The sequence below is a fragment of the Mus pahari genome, chromosome 20, assembly GCF_900095145.1.
Source record: "Mus pahari chromosome 20, PAHARI_EIJ_v1.1, whole genome shotgun sequence".
In the NCBI taxonomy this organism is placed as follows: domain Eukaryota; kingdom Metazoa; phylum Chordata; class Mammalia; order Rodentia; family Muridae; genus Mus; species Mus pahari.
The window spans coordinates 35,262,624-35,278,738 of record NC_034609.1 but is presented as its reverse complement, the minus strand read 5'-3'; the positions used below and the strand labels follow the sequence as shown (position 1 = coordinate 35,278,738).

The window sequence follows — 16,115 nt, the reverse complement described above, 5'->3', positions numbered from 1 at the left end:
GTCCTCATTTTTGGTTTTGTTTTTTTTTGGGGGGTGGATGTCAGTATACATGTTCCTTTGAGGTTATTTATGTATGTATTTATTTCGTTTTAGGATTTGTGGAAATATTTGATTTGGATTTTTTGTTTTTGTTTTTTGTTTTTGTTTTTTTTGAGACAGGGTTTCTCTGTATCCCTGGCTGTCCTGGAACTCACTCTGTAATCCAGGCTGGCCTAGACTACAGAAATCCGCCTGCCTCTGCCTCCCGAGTGCTGGGATTAAGGGCGTGTGCCACCACTGCCCACCTAAAATACCCAATCTTAAATCCTGACTTCCTGTTTCTAGATTTTTCTCTTCTGTACCATGTGGATAGCATGCGTGAGGCTTGACACATATTATAAAGATCGAGTGAAATGACTTCCTCTTCCTGTCACATCCCTTTGGAGTGTGTCCCTATCCTGGCAATTCTCTCCTGGCCTCTCCCCTCTTGTAAACAGAGAATCGTGGTCTTTATTTTCCTGACCAGCCCAAAGGTCCAGAAGGTAGTTGTGGTCATCTGAATATAAATGGTACCTGCAGGCCCATAGGAAGTAGCACTGTTAGGGGGTGTGGCCCTATTGGAGTGGGTGTGGCCTCATTGGAGGAAGTGTGTCACGTTGAGGATGGGCTTTGAGATCTCAGAAACTCAAGCCAGACCCAGAGTTTCATTTCTTTCTGCTGCCTGACCCTCCAGCACCAGGTCTGATTGCAGGCTGCCATGCTTCCCACCATGATAATGGACTAAACCACCGAACAGCAGTGGTCATGGTGCCTCTTCACAGCAACAGAGCAGTCTTCCTTATAGCAACAGAAGCTAACTCACAGAAGGCCAGGCAGCCGCTTTCCATCCCATTCATACTGACTAATGCATAAGTAGCTCTGTGACTCTATCAGCTGCCCTGGTAACAGAGTTCCCTCCTCCCCCAGAAAGCTGATAAGCAAGGAGGAGGAAAGAAGTAGCCAGTGGAGGAAGGACAGTAGATGACAAGGACACTGCTGTCTCGAAGGGAAGAAATCACTTAAAGGCCCCTATCTTGGCTCCAACCTTGCTCATTTGAGAAACAAAAACTCTTGGTTGCAGAGAGGTGTATATGGGTGGGTCATGTGAATGAGCTGAGGTGGGATGCTTGCGGGACGAGCTTAGCATGGAGGCATTGATGTGTGTCAAGGCCTGGCAGAGGGGTCACATTTCAGTTCCGTCCCTCCTGCTGGCCACTGTCAGATCACTGTGTCACAGCCAAGACTGCGGGGACCACCTAGTGACCTACTTTTAACTGCCCACATACCATGTATGGGCTGTGACTTTTCTTATGCCCTCCTCTGATTTTTGTCAAATATTTGGGGTCTTGGTATCTTATTGATCTTAGTTTCCTTTTCGTATCTTACTGATTGATGCTTCGACATGAGTAATGAGACGGATAGTCCGATCTTAAGTATCTGAAGCAAAGTCACTTGGGGTTTAGGATGTGCAAATAGGGGCCACAGATACGTCTCAGTGGTTAAGAGCACTGGCTGATCTTGCTCTTGCAGAGGACCTGAGTGTAGTTTCCAGCACCTACATGACAGCTCACAGCCATCTTTAACAACTCTTGCAGGGCCTCTTCCAGAAGTGCCCTTCTGACCTCCGTGTGTAGCAGGCATGCATTCAGTGCACAGACATATGTGCATGCAAACATTTATACACATAAAGATAAATCTTAACAGAATGTTTAAATAGAGCTTGGTGGATTTGTATGGCATTTGCTTGGTAAACACATGATGATTAGAATTAGACCTTTTTTTCTATTTTTTTTTAAAGGTTTACTTCTTTATTTATTTTTTAAAAGATTTATTACTATTATACATAAGTACACTGTAGCTGTCTTCAGACAGATCTCTTTACGGATGGTTGCGAGCCACCATGTGGTTGCTGAGATTTGAACTCAGGACCTTCAGAAGAGCACTAAGTGCTCTTACCCACTGAGCCATCTCACCAGCCCCTTACTTATTTATCTTATGCATGAGTGCTCCATCTGCATGTACACCTGAGTGCCAGAAGAGGGCATCAGATTCCATTACAGATGGCGGTGAGCCACCTAGTGGTTGCTGGGACTTGAACTCCGGGACCTCTCAATGGCTGAGCCAGCTCTCCAGCCCTGCTCTTTGCATGTGGACAGACTGACTCAGGGATGGAGCTAGCACACAGTGGTCAGCGCTAGTGTAGTGTGTAGGAGACCCTAGCCAGTCCCTAGTTCACTAAACTAAGAGTAACAGGAATGAGAGTTAGGAGGGAGAGGAATAAGAAACTCCTCTCATCCAGGCGTGGTGGCACACTCCTTTAATTCCAGCACTTGGGAGGCAGAGGCAGGCGATTTCTGAGTTCGAGGTCAGCCTGGTCTACAAAGTGAGTTCCAGGACAGCCAGGGCTACACAGAGAAACCCTGTCTAGAAAACAAAACAAAACAAAACAAAACAGAAAAAAAAAAACCTCCTCCTCTCTGGGGGCTGGAGAAAGGGCTCAAATCTGTCCTTGCAGAGGACCCAAGTTAAATTGGCACCTTCCTCAGGCAGCTCATAGTCACCTATACCTCACGGCATCCAACAATGTCTTCTGGCTTGCATAGTCCCCCCACCCCCACACACATATAACTAAAATAAATAACAATGCTTTTGTTTGTTTTTTGGTTTTGGTTGTATGTAGGTGTTTGGTTTTGTTTGTTTTTATTTATTTCATGTATATGAGCACACTGTTGCTGTCTTCAGACACACCAGAAGAGGGCATCTGATCCCATTACAGATGGCTGTGAGCCACCATGTGGTTGCTGGAAATTGAACTCAGAACCTCCAGAAGAGCAGTCAATGCTCTTAACCTCTGAGCCATCTCTCTAGCCCTTCTTTTTCTTTTTCTTTTTCTTTTTTTTTTTTTTTTGGTTTTCCAAGACAGGGTTTCTCTGTATTGCCCTGGCTCACTTTGTAGACCAGGCTGGCCTCGAGCTCAGATCTGCCTGTCTCTGCCTCCCAAGTGCTGGGATTAAAGATGTGTGTGCCACCACTGTCCATTTATAACAATTCTCTAAAAAAAGTAAATCTCTTTCTTTGTAGACCCGAGAAGAAGACCGGAACCAGGATGGGAAAATGGATGTGCTGTACTTTAAACTTGAACTTCCCCTGCAACCCACAGAGCATGTCCTCGGTGTGCAGCTAATCCTGACCTTCTCCTACCAACTTCACGTGAGTCTGTGCTCTCTGAGCCCTCTCCTTCCCCTCCTCCCTAGGGAGAGCCACACTGCAGATGGCTCTTCTATGGAATGTGATTGGGAACTTAACATAGACAAATTGAGTATTCCAAGTAATAGGCCTTTCTGGGCAGAAGGTTCCTGAGTGGGCTAGCACACACGTGCCAGGCCTGTCATCGTCAGCTGCTGACAGGTGACTTGTGGACCCCCAGGCTCTTCAGACCTGACAATGGCATCATCTCTCTTCCTAATGATTTCAGAGGATGTCAACATTCGAGATGCAGAGCATGGCGTTTCTCCAGTCCTCCTTTGCTGTCCCCGGGTCACAGTTACACGTGAATGGTGACCTGAGGCTGCAACAGAAGCAGCCACTAAGCTACCGTGGCCGGGACATCAGATACAACGTAAGGATGCCCTTGTGGTCCAGCACCTTCATGCCTAGGCTTATCACAGCCTTCAAAGGATAAGAAATTTAAGCTTAGAAATAGCATTTAGTTCTTCTTACGTGTACGAGTGTTCTGCCTGAATGGATGTTGGGCACCATAAATGTACAGTGCTGGACCCAAGCCCAGGTCCTTAGAAGAGCAGTCAGTGCTCTAAACCACTAAACCATCTCTCCAGTCCCATCATGAATTCTTTTCTTTCTTTCTTTTTATAAAGATTTATTTATTATATACACAACATATATAGTTATGCATATATATCTGCATGTCAGAAGAGGGCACCAGATCTCATTATAGATGAATGTGAGCTACCATGTGGTTGCTGGGAATTGAAATCAGGACCTCTGCAAGAGCAGTCAGTGCTCTTAACCTCTGAGTCATCTCTCCAGCCCGAATTCTTTGTTTTGTTTTGTTTTTCAAGACAGGGTTTCTCTGTATAGCCCTGGCTGTCCTGGAGCTCACTCTGTAGGCCAGGCTGGCCTCAAACTCAGAAATCCACCTGCCTCTGCCTCCCGAGTGCTGGGATTAAAGGCATTCGCCACCATGCCTGGCACAAATTCTTTCTTAATATAGGAAGGGAGTTGGAGGGCTGGGTCAGTGGTTGAGAGCACTGACTGTTCTTCCAGAGGATCCAAGTCTGAGTTCCAGCATTGAGGTGGCAGCCTACAACTGCTTGTAGTTCCACTTCCAATGGCTCCAACATTCTCTTCTGGTCTCCTCAGGCACTGTGCACACATGGTGCACAGAAACACATGCAGACAAAACACACATACACATAAAAAATAATAATTTTTTTAAAGATTTATTTATTTCTTTTATGTATATGAGTACATTGTAGTTGTCTTCAGACACATCAGAACAGGGCGTCAGATCACATTGCAGATGGTTGTGAGCCACCATGTGGTTGCTGGGAATTGAACTCAGGACCTTTGGAAGAGCAGTTCATGCTCTTAACCACTGAGCCATCTCCCCAACCCCTAATTTTTTTGTAGATGTAAGAAAGGTACACCTTGGTTTATACCCTGAGAGAGGGGAAGCATTCTTACTAAAGAACCAAACTGTCCACTGCTTTCAGGTGCACATGTTCCAAATGTATTCTGTGCTAGGTTTTGTTGCGTTTGTTTGTCTGGTTTTGTCTCTTTAAAAACAGGGTTTCTCTGTAGCCCTGGCTGTCCTGGAACTCGCCCTATAGACCAGACTGGCCTCCAACTCAGGGATCCACCTGCCCTGCTGGGATTAAAGGCATGCGCCATCACCAGGCCACCTTCTGCTAGTTTATTGCTTGCTGTGACCATTCCTGATAGAATAACCTGAAGGGGGAGAGATCTGTTGTGCTCACAGTTTCAAAGGTTTTAGGCTGTCCCTGTGGGAGGGAGGGGAATAAAGAGCTTCTAGTGCTGTGGCCTCAGGAAGGAAAGTGAAGCAGGTTGGGGCCAGAGCAAGATGTAGCCCCAAAGGATAAGTTTCTATGCCTTGCTTCCTCCAACCAGATCCCACCTTCCACAGCTTCACACCCCCTTAACATCCTCCCCAACCATCCAGTATCTGCTCACATTTTGAACCCATCAATGGGTCAAACCACTGAGCAGCTCTGAGCCCTCACTTCCTAAACTTCTCTGGAGATGCCCTGTACCCAGAGGTGTGCCCTACTAACTCCCGAGTGTTGCTCAAGACACGCAATGATGCCGGGCACACGCCTTTAATCCCAGCACTCGGGAGGCAGAAGCAGGAGGATTTCTGAGTTCGAGGCCAGCCTGGTCTACAGAGTGAGTTCCAGGACATCCAGGGCTACACAGAGAAACCCTGTCTCAAAAAAACAAAAAACAAACAAACAAAAAAAAAGACACACAATGACAGTCAATATTGACTGTCACATCTTCCAAATGATCTCATAAATGCCTATGTAAATATGTTTAAAAAAATACTAGTCACCATTCATTGAACAGGTGACATATGCCAGCCCAGAGTGAAAGAGTTTGCGGTGGGTGTGGTGGCATGCCTGCCCTGGCAGCCCCTGCTTGGGAAACCTAGGCAGGAGGATGACTTGAAGCCAGGAAGTGAAGACTAGCCTGGGTAAATGAGCAACACCCCATCTCAAACAGAAATGAAAAGGAGGTTTCTAAATGTCACGTTTTTTCAGCCAGCGCAGTGATTTCCTGAGGCACTGACTGGCTCAGGGCCCAGCATTGTTTGTTTGAGAGCCCCATGGCCATGGTGCATGCCAACAGGACCAGGGGTGGAGGGAACGTGTGGACAGCCCCATGGTTAGCATAGCCTGCTTTCCTAGAACAGGGAGTAGAGGGAAACTGTTGTTTCTACGTAAAAGTGAGCAGGGACACGTGGGGGGGAGAGGTCGGGGGAGGGGGTGGGGGGAGTCTCCCAGCTCTCTGTAGCCTCCTCATGCTCTTAAACCCACAAGGCAGCCTCCCTCCCTCCCTCTCTCTCTCTCTCTCTCTGTGTGTGTGTGTGTGTGTGTGTGTGTGTATGTGAGAGAGAGAGAGAGACAGACAGACAGACAGACAGAGAAATGGACAGACAGATGAAACCTGTGGTCGATGGACATTGGCCCTTATTTCTATCACTATAAAAGGTAAACTTGAGAGCAAAATGATTTAAATTACTACAGAGAGTTTACTCATCCTGGAAGAAATGATTGCTGAACCGGGCGAGGTGGCACACTTTTAACCCCAGCACTCGGAAGACAGTCAGGCAGATTTCTGAGTTTGAGGCCAGCCTGGACTACAGAGTGAGTTCCAGGACAGCCAGGGCTACACAGAGAAACCCTGTCTCAAAAAAACAAACAAACAAACAAAGAAATGATTGCTGAAACTGGGCCGCTGAGATGTTTGGTTCCCAGCATCCACACCAGATTGCTCACAACCACCTGTAACTCTAACTCCAGGGGCAGGCGTGCTCACATGTACATGTTTATCCCCACCCTCTGACACGCTCACATATACACATAACTGTGACCAATAAAAATAAAGCGCTATAAATGTGATTACAGAAACTGGGCTGGGTCACAAGAATAAGTGTGGTCTCTGGGCCAGGGTGGCTTCCAGGATTGAGCCGGGTGAGCAGCTGGGTGGGGAGAGGAGTGGAGTGCTCACAGCTGTCCTCCCGCCCTGCCCCAGGTGTCCGTGATCAATGGGACAAGTCCTTTTGCCCAGGACTACGACCTCACCCACATTGTTGCCACCTATCAGGAGAGGAATGGTGAGTTGTGGACCCCGGCTCGCAGACTTCCCAGGCTGTGGGGACCATGAGGACAAACCATGGGGACGCTGTTCATGATGAAATCACAAACCCAGTGGAGGCTCAGGGATGGGGGGGGTGGGGTGGTGGTGGATGGGCTTGCCAGAACTTGTCCTCTGTCCACTGCCTTCAGAGCCACATCCTCTCCCACACACCACTTTTCCAGGAGCCCAGCATATTAGATTGCTCGCCTTTCTTATCCCGTCACAGGCTTGGCTGCTTTCCTCTCATTAGAGTTCTCTCTCACAATACACCTGTAAAAGCAGTCAGGGACAACTTACTGTCCTCACTTTCCAGACAGCAATGGATGGTGTGACAGGCAGTCCAAATTTGTAGGCTGGTAGAAGAGAGGCACCCGCAGGTCTGACAATGGATAGTGTTTGTTCCCTAAAGGAGCATCCCTAGGCTTGAGTCAGCACACCAGGCTGGCTGGCTGCCTGACATTTTCCCTAAAGGCATCGCAACTGTTTCTTTCTGGCAGCAGGACATATAGATGATAGTCACAGACGTTTCACAAGTGAGGGAGAGGGGGGGTTTGCAATTCCAGTATTTCTTCTTAATTTTATGCTGCACAATAGCAGCAATAGGCTAGCAATACAATTCCTAAAACTAAATCTGACAACTGCTGGCCTGAAAATCAGTTCTTTTCCTCTTTATTTCATTCACTCTTTGTCCGTATATAAGTAGTTTCATACAACCTTCATTCTTAGGAGCGGTACATTTTTCATTAAGCCTGATGACATGAGTTCTATCCCTAGGACTTAAAAGGTAGAGGGAGAGAACTGGTATGCCTACACACACACACACACACACACACACATACACACACACACAAGTACACAATAAATCTTAGAAACAGAGAAGAAACACTTTGGGTTCTGAATTCAAAGACACTTTGGATTAATAACTAATGTTTGTGTTGCAGTTACCACTGTCCTCAATGACCCCAACCCAGTCTGGCTGGTGGGCAGGGCCGCTGAAGCTCCATTCGTGATCCATGCTGTCATCCGCTATCCCGTGGAAGTCATTTCATATCCTTTCTGTTAGCCACCCAGTGGTCGCTCGTTTCCACTAAGAAAGGAGAGCTTCCTTAGCTACCCCAAGTAGGAACAGATGTGGCCCTCACAAGATAGGAAATTGCTGCAGCTCTATAGCCCGACACAAATGACTGCTGTTCCCACAGCAAAGAAAAATCAATTTCCTGTGCCTGTTTCTTTCTAAACAATTCTTCTGAGTCAGAATTATCCATATTTATATCTTAATAATCTCTGGTTATCCATTTTATCTGAAGAGTATTTGAAATATTCTTTCTATTTCCCGTCTGACCTGAGCTTCAGGGTAACGGTGTCTTACGTGTAGCTGTTGTCTCCTTAGCGCCTTGTACTTACCAGCCAGGGTTCTGGGAGATGATCAAGTTTGCCTGGATCCAGTACGTCAGCATCCTGCTGATCTTCCTCTGGGTGTTTGAAAGAATCAAAATCTTCGTGTTTCAGAACCAAGTAGTGACCTCCATCCCTGTAGCCGTACCCCAGGGGGAGATAAGGAAAGAGCACTTATCCTGAGATGATCCCGTCAGGAGCCCGAGGGACCTTCATTCCTGTCTTCTGAGACCTGCCGTCTTAACAGCCTTTCTGCGAAGAGCCCGCTGGACACCTTCAGGCCTGCGTGTTTCACTTCGGAGAAAAGCCCGCTCCTTCAAAGCACCAAGGGAACCCACAAACACTAGCTTGTGGAAAGGTCTCAGGGTGGCCGGAGGCTGTGATTTTTTTGTTCTGTTTTGTTTCTGGTTTTGCATTGCTTTGGCCTTGAATTTCAGGGAGAAAATTACTGTGAGTTCATATGTCTTTGAAAGAGCCCCACCTCCGGTCAAGCGAAGAGTTTATGTCTTTTGAACTGGGATGCCCTGCGCACTCCTCCCTCCTAGCCGCTTTCTTAGCCTCCTCAGGGGCTCTCACAAGAAACACGCAAGGCCCTGGTACATTCTACTCCTACGTATCTACACAGTGTCCATTCAGAACTTTGATTTCCAGAATTGAAGCCTCTTAACTGGAGACCGGAAGGGGGCAGGGCAGGACCTAAATACAGAACCACGTGCTTGCTGGCGGGTAACTTAAGGGCAGGAGGACCAGACACCTGCCCTCAGGCTAATAGATGGGGGTCTGTCATCAGCTCAGCTGAACGGCCCTCTGTTCCTGCCCTGATGTGGCTGGCTCTGTGCCCTGTTTCTTGCCCTCTGTCTGTGCCCCTGGGATGGCGGCTGGAGTAGGAAGCGCCTGCTTCATTCAGTCCGTCCCCCAACCCCCTGCACCAAGGGAGGTTGTCGGGCTTCTAACAACTGGTTCTTTCTCCCTGGCTCTCACCCAACAGCCTGGCCACTCCCTCTTGATGGCCTTCCCCCTTTCTGAAAGGATGTGGGTGATAGAGGGGTTGTGTTGTTGGCATTGGCTTCCACTGCCTGACAACCGCAGGGTTTATTTGGAGGCTGAGCAGTTGTTTGCAGTTCCCTTGATTAAGGAACAGAGTACTTACCAGAGAGGAGGCTCTGGGGGAAGGCATGAGGAGAGTGAGGAAAGGCTGATCCGTCTAAGCCAGCCTGGCCATTAACAGAGCGAGAAGGAGCCTAGCCAGATAACCCTGTAATCTATAGAGGTATCTACAAGGACGTCTACTCTGCATCGAAAACTGTTATTTGGCCCCATTCCTGCCCCAAGCAACTGTGCTCTCCTAAAGAGCTCCACCACATCATTAGCCCCGGAAGGACGTCTCTACCTCTATCCTCCATGCCTTCACGTCTAACCACAAACACCCCCACCACGTTTACCTCAGTTTACCTTGGAGACACCCTGTCAGGCTGAGCAAAGTAAGAATTTTGAAGACAAAGCTGTTTTGAGAATTCAAGGAGAAAAACTCTAGTCCTAGTTTCTCGTAACCCAGCTGATTATGTGCCTGGGTGGTTTTGTTTGTTTGGTTTTTTTTTTCCTGAAGATTTACATGAAAAAAAAAAGGTCTCTGATTTCAACTTCATAAGGCTTATGAGATGTGTCTCAGTTGGAAGAGCTCTTGCCTGGCACACTTGGAGCCCTGGTTCTATCCCCAGTTACACATAAACCTTTATGGTGGTGCAAGCCTATAACCCCAGCACATTGCCAGTGGAGGCAGGAGAAGAAATTCAGGATCATCCATGAGTTAGAGCCCAGCTGGGGACACTTGAGACCCTATCTCAATAAAATAAGGAAATGGGGTTGGGAGCATGATCAGAAGTATGTTGTATGGAAAAAAGATAGCAAGACACAGAAAGATGACCAAAGATACAAGCTACTCTGCATTAAATGAAACTATCCTGTGCAAAAATTATATAAAGAACTCAATGATGTTTTATAACTTTCTAATTAAAATATTCTGAAAGTTTCCCTTGGCTTCTGAAAGGCAGGGACCCTGAGTGTGTGTGCTCGGGGTGGGGTGGGGGGGTGGGTGGGATGGAGAATAGGGAGGGAAGAGCTTCCACGTGGTTCTGACTGACTGGCTCTTCAACAGCCGCCCTCTGCCAATACCCTGCCTAAGGGTGCTGGTGCTTTTGTTAGGTCTTTGGCAAAGTCCCCTAGTAACTCCCCTAGTAACAGAGGGATGGTTTTTTTTCCCATTGGAATCCGTATGGCAAGTGGGAGACTCAGGCTGGAAAATTACAACAGTGTTTGGTAAATTCAGGTTTTCAGATCAGATGTTGGGTGGTTAGTTCTAATCTAAGCCTACACTGGCACCGAATGGCAAAAGGAAAAATAGTGAAAAATATACAGAATTGCAGCTGAGCTGATTACTCATCCCGGGAAGGAGGATGGGAAAAAGGGCTGATCCTGTCACTAGATCAGTTCAGATTCTGTTTGAATGAGGCGAGGCCTGGGTCACCCCCCTACTCTCTGTTCATTTCTCCCCTATCCACCCCCGCTTCCCACTTCACATTCATGCATTTCAAAGTAAGTTTTGTACATTTTTTTGGCCAGATAAATTCTAAAAGTGTCACCTGAGGAAATGTATCAATCTCATGAGCCTTGATTAAACTTATTTAATTTTATGGAAACAGGGTCTTAGAATGTAACCCAGGGTGGTCTTACACTTCAAGTAATACTTAGGCCTCAGTTTCTCAAGTGCTGGAATTAATTACAGGAATGATTCACCAAACCTGACTTGAAATTTTTGTTTTACTTTTCAAAACACTGTTTGTCTGTAGCCCTGACTGACCTGGCGCTCACTCTGTAGACCAGGCTGACCTCAAACTCAGAGACCCACTTCCACATCCCAAGTGCTGGAATTAAAGGCGTGTGCCGCTACCACCCAGCTCTGAAGAAATAACAGCCGTCTAAATACTTTACCCAGAAGTTAGTAGATGGCATTCTCTTTGAACGCAGCTTTTTTTTTTTTTTTTTTTTTAAATCTTTTGTGTGTGTGTGTAGCTTCCCCGCCCCCTGTGGTAAATACCACTTCTTTGAAAGCTATATATAAATCTTCGTTGTTGGTTTATTTCCTTAAGATAGATTCAGAAAGAAGTTACTAGCTCAGAAAACTTAGGGCCATGGTTAAGGATCCTAATTTTATCTTGCCAAGACGCAGCCCGGAAAGGCTCCCAGAAGGGACTTGGACCCCACCACGGATTTACAAATCTCCCACAAAGCGTTGTCTTCTGCATGCACTTGGGCTCTGCCCTATTACTTGTAAGAGGAGAAATCTACTTTATTGTCGCGATGTGTCCAGTGTTTATCTGGACCTGTTATCAAACCCGCACTTCTGGGTAGAGGCATGTACCCGAAGGAGATGGCAACTGCTCCTGCTGCAAAAGCTACCTGTCCCCTCAGCCCCTCCCCACTCCGGTGTTGCTCAGGAGGCATCCGGGTCCCCCTGGCATCAAGGTGTCTGTTTGGATAGTTGCAAAGATGCCACCCTCAGAGGAGGGGGCAAGATAAAGATTCAGTTTCCTGCACAAGGGCCTTTTGTCCTCTGGAAGCTTCTTCCCTCGGGACAGATTTTTTTGGTCCATTAGTGGGCCGAGCGGTGGCTCTGCCAGCAGGCTTGTTGAGCCATCCTCCCGACCCCACCCCCTGGGGGGCGGACAGTGTTCTGGGAGCCCACCTGTGTCCTCCACCGTCCTGCCCTCGCCCCCACCCCACCCCCACCCCCGGGCGTGGCCCACCACGGTCACGCCTGGGAAGGATAGAGGAGCCCCAGGCCAACTGGCTGTCTCCTTGCTCCGATCCCGCCCTGGCTCCCGCAGGCGGCCCCAGGCAAAGAGCCACCACTGACTGAGCGGCTCTTTGTATGCACCCCGGGTGCGCAGCGCAGAGTAGCATAGAAGCGCAGCGGACAGCACAGGTAGAGCGGGGCCGGGACTGGGGGGGGGGTGCCTGCTCCAGGGTGGGGATCCCGGGTCTTCGTGATAACCTTAGGACTCCTGCACCCCAACATCTCGTTCTTAAGGGATTCCTATCTGGTTTTCTCCAAGTGTTTCTTATATATTAGTACCCCATCGGTGCCCTCTAGATTCCCGGGCCGATATCACTGGATGTCCCCTCTTCGCTGTGGGATCATAAGAACTGAGTCCGTCCCTGTGGATTCCCAGGGAAGAAGGACTGCTTGTGGGTTGGAACTCGGAAGGGACCAGTCCTGGGAGTCTTTGTTGAGCCTGGGGAGAGAACGGTCCTCCTCCGGGCGGCAGGGCTAGTTCGTGGGCAAACTCCAAGCTTTCGGGTATAAATGAGCAATCAGGTCTCCAGGTGGGATGTTCCATTTCAAGGAGGGATTTGGACTGAACTGGAGACGCAGCTCTCGTAGCTCACCGGTCTGACAGCTTAGGGTTGATGGCAAGAGTGAATTGTGTATGTGTGTCAGAGAGACAAGTTATGGTTTGCAGGGTTCTTGGAAATGGTCAGTCTGCCAGGGGCTTTACCCCTCCTTGCCCTCTCCCATCCACTAGAGCATCACTTTAAGCTTGCTCAAGAGCTTTGTCACAGAATGCTGAAGAAAAAATTAGTTTGCAATCAGATTTAGAATTTGGGTCTGGTGGCTTGGCTTCTCGATGTTCAGCCTTGGACACAGCAGTGGGTTCTCTTGGGTGTGCACCCCCAAAATGCTCCTTTCTCTTTCCTCCTAATACATAGCAGAAAGGAGAAACAAATTCAATTCCCCCCACACTTCGGAAGGAGGGCTTAAGGTTTCTGGGTTTTGAGGCCTGATTGCTCTGTACTGTCCAGGCTGTCACTGTAGCCCAGGGTGGCCTGGCCTCCAACTCATGAATTCTGGGATTACAGAACTGTGCTGCCATGCTCTTAGCTAAATAAATCAAATGCTGTCTTTTTATTTTTGTTTTTTGTTTTTTGGGGGTTTTTCATTTTTGTTTTGTTTTGGTTTTTTTGAGGCAGGGTTTCTCTGTATAGCCCTGGCTGTCCTGGAACTCACTTTGTAGACCAGGCTGGCCTCGAACTCAGAACTCCGCCTGCCTCTGCCTCCTGAGTGCTGGGATTAAATGCTGTCTTTTTAAAGATGAGGGAATTGAGACTCGAAAAGCGGGGGTGGGGGGTGAGGGGGNGGGGGGAGGGGGGCTGACTGGAAGCCGGGGTTGCAGGAGTTAAAGGGAGGAGAAGACAGTGGGTGGGTGACTTGTTCTAGTCTCATTTTACCAAGGAATCTGACATAGGATATGAACCCAGTCTGACTTCAAAAGCCAGCCTTCCAGCCATTATTTCTCATAGTCTTCTGTGTTGTGTACTTGTGTTTTCTCTGCATGTACTTGCTGCCTTTTGTTAGAGTCAGAGGGTCATCAAAGTCTGTCCGGACTCTGCTGTGCTGGGGATTTTCATATGTGAGGAATTTCTCGTAGGTTCATAGAATAATATAATTATGACTCAGATCACAAGACCACATGACTAGTTTTTTTGGTTGGTTGGTTGGGTTTTTTGTTTGTTTGTTTGTTGTATTTTTTTGGTTTTTTGAGACAGGGTTTCTCTGTATAGCTCTGGCTGTCCTAGAACTCACTCTGTAGACCAGGCTGGCCTCGAACTCAGAAATCCGCCTGCCTCTGCCTCCCAAGTGCTGGGATTAAAGGCGTGCGCCACCACTGCCTGGCTATGACTAGTGTTATTTTAAGTGCTTTAGAAATATGAACATCCCAGTCTTGAGACCGAGCCCATAAGTTGGGGATGCTATTTCCTCTGTTTTATCGATTTAAAGTAATAAACAGGCACAGAGAGATTAAGTAACCTGGTCCCTCTGATGCAACAGGGTCCATCTTCTAGCCTCACTGGAGGACACAGGCCATGTAGATTTTCACAGACAGGAGGATACTGGACGGTACTGAGAGCGCTCAGCATCACCAAGACAAGTCTATATTGAAATTTCTCCCATTATCTCTAAAATAGCTTCTAGTGATCATTTTGTTTTGTTTTGTTTTGTTTTGTTTTCAAATTGGAATGTGTCTAAAGACACCATTTGACTGTTTCGAGTTCTTTTCTTCTCAACTAATCCTTTTTTTAGTGACATCATCGACTTGGGCGAATACTTTGCTCTTTTGAATAGAAAATCATTGAAAAGTTAAGTGGAAGGCTGTAGTTGGTCTTTTGCTACTTTGGGTTGTTTTGTTTTTTTTTTTTCTCCCACCCTTCATCCTCCCCGCCTTCCCCGGTTTCAGCCTGAATCACTGGATAGGAAAGAACGAGGGAGATCCTTGAATCTAATTTCTTTCTTAGTTCTTTACTACTTTGTAAGGTGTTGCTTTGTCCCATCTTGTATCACCCCCCCCCCAGTTTCACTCACTATTACTCGACAGCAGAGAGAGTGTGCGTGTGTGTGTGTGTGTGTGTGAGAGAGAGAGAGAGAGAAAGAGAGAGAGAGAGAGAGAGAGAGAGAGAGAGAGAGAGAGAGACAGAGAGAGATCCTTGAATCTAATATCTTTTTGTTTCTGCCTGGGGCACAACTGCTAACAAACCGCAACTAAACCCACCTTGAATGACTGCAACCCCCGCCTGCCTAGTGGAGCTCTAGTGTTTATAGACCCCCTGAAAAGTTCCCAGAATTCCAAACATCACACAATCACAGAGACTATCTGTAGCTGGTTAAACCACGCCCCTGCTAGAGTGCGAGGCAAATCATAGTCAGCCGCTGGGAAGCAGCCCCACAGCCCCACACGTGCTATTAAAGCAAAAACATATTCTGGTAGTCTTTCTGTGTGTGTTTTTTTTTTTTAAAGAGCCTAACATTCCAGAATCCTCCCTACTGAGGGCTGTGCATGGCACAGGTCTCTCATCTCAGAGACAGGAGCAAGATGATGTGAGTTTGAAGACAGCCCACTCCACAGCGTAGCACATTCCAGGCTAGACAGGGCTATAGACTGCCGCTGTCTCTAAGTAAACAAAGAAAGAAAGAAACAAACAAACAAACAAATGTTAATAAAATAAATCAGAGAATAGTTTAGATGCTCTCTATAAGGGCTCTGCCAAGGAAGCATGGGGATATGTTAAATGTACACCCCCTACATAATGTCCTGTGTGTTGCTATGGGAAGGGTTTCATAGCTTATGATCCCTCTATATGATTCTATGATTTTTAATATTTCTTTTTTTCAAATATTTGTTAATTGTTATATGTAAGTACACGGTAGCCGTCTTTAGACACACCAGAAGAGAGTGTCAGATCTCATTACGGATGGTTGTGAGCCACCATGTGGTTGCTGGGATTTGAACTCAGGACCTTTGGAAGAGCGGTCAGTGCTCTTAACTGCTCGGCCATCTCTCCAGCCCCTAATAATTCTTAAGATATTTATTTTATGTGTACACATGCATTCCTGAGTGTATCTATGGGCACCAAGTGCATGAAGGAGCCAGGAGATTAAAAGAGGCATCTGATGCCTTAGAACTAAGGTTAGTTTTGCTTTGTTTTGTTTTTTTCTTTCTCTGTGTAGCCCCAGCTTCCTGGAACTCCGTAGACCAGGCTGGCCTCGAACACAGATCTGCCTGCCTCTGCTTCTTGAGAGCTTCAGCGTGCACCACCACTGCCTGAGAGATTTTGCTTTCATTGACAAGTCCTGACACAGAACAGCCTCCTCTAAGGCAGATCAGACAGATCATATAAACTAGAATTTCTCTTTTTCCTCCAAGTCAGGTCATAGAAACTCAAACTTCCCCTCCCCCCTCCCCCTCTTCCTC

At 47.3% G+C, this 16,115-nt stretch overlaps 2 protein-coding genes across 2 annotated transcripts in view; both read left to right on the top strand.

Annotated features, from left to right (window-relative positions):
• Positions 1–10,340, top strand: part of Tmem231 (transmembrane protein 231) — a 23,259-nt gene extending 12,919 nt beyond the window's left edge. The window contains exons 3-7 of the mRNA XM_021220763.2: positions 3,100–3,228; positions 3,494–3,637; positions 6,811–6,892; positions 7,857–7,962; positions 8,316–10,340. Of these exons, the coding sequence (XP_021076422.1) occupies positions 3,100–3,228; positions 3,494–3,637; positions 6,811–6,892; positions 7,857–7,962; positions 8,316–8,493 (639 nt within the window). The 3' untranslated portion in view covers positions 8,494–10,340. The remainder of the gene's footprint in view (positions 1–3,099; positions 3,229–3,493; positions 3,638–6,810; positions 6,893–7,856; positions 7,963–8,315) is intronic.
• Positions 10,341–12,254: 1,914 nt separating this feature from the next.
• The window catches only part of LOC110337744 (carbohydrate sulfotransferase 5), a 17,450-nt gene continuing 13,589 nt past the window's right edge, over positions 12,255–16,115 (top strand). The window contains exon 1 of the mRNA XM_021220804.2: positions 12,255–12,292. The gene's annotated coding sequence lies outside the window, so the exon portion shown is untranslated. The remainder of the gene's footprint in view (positions 12,293–16,115) is intronic.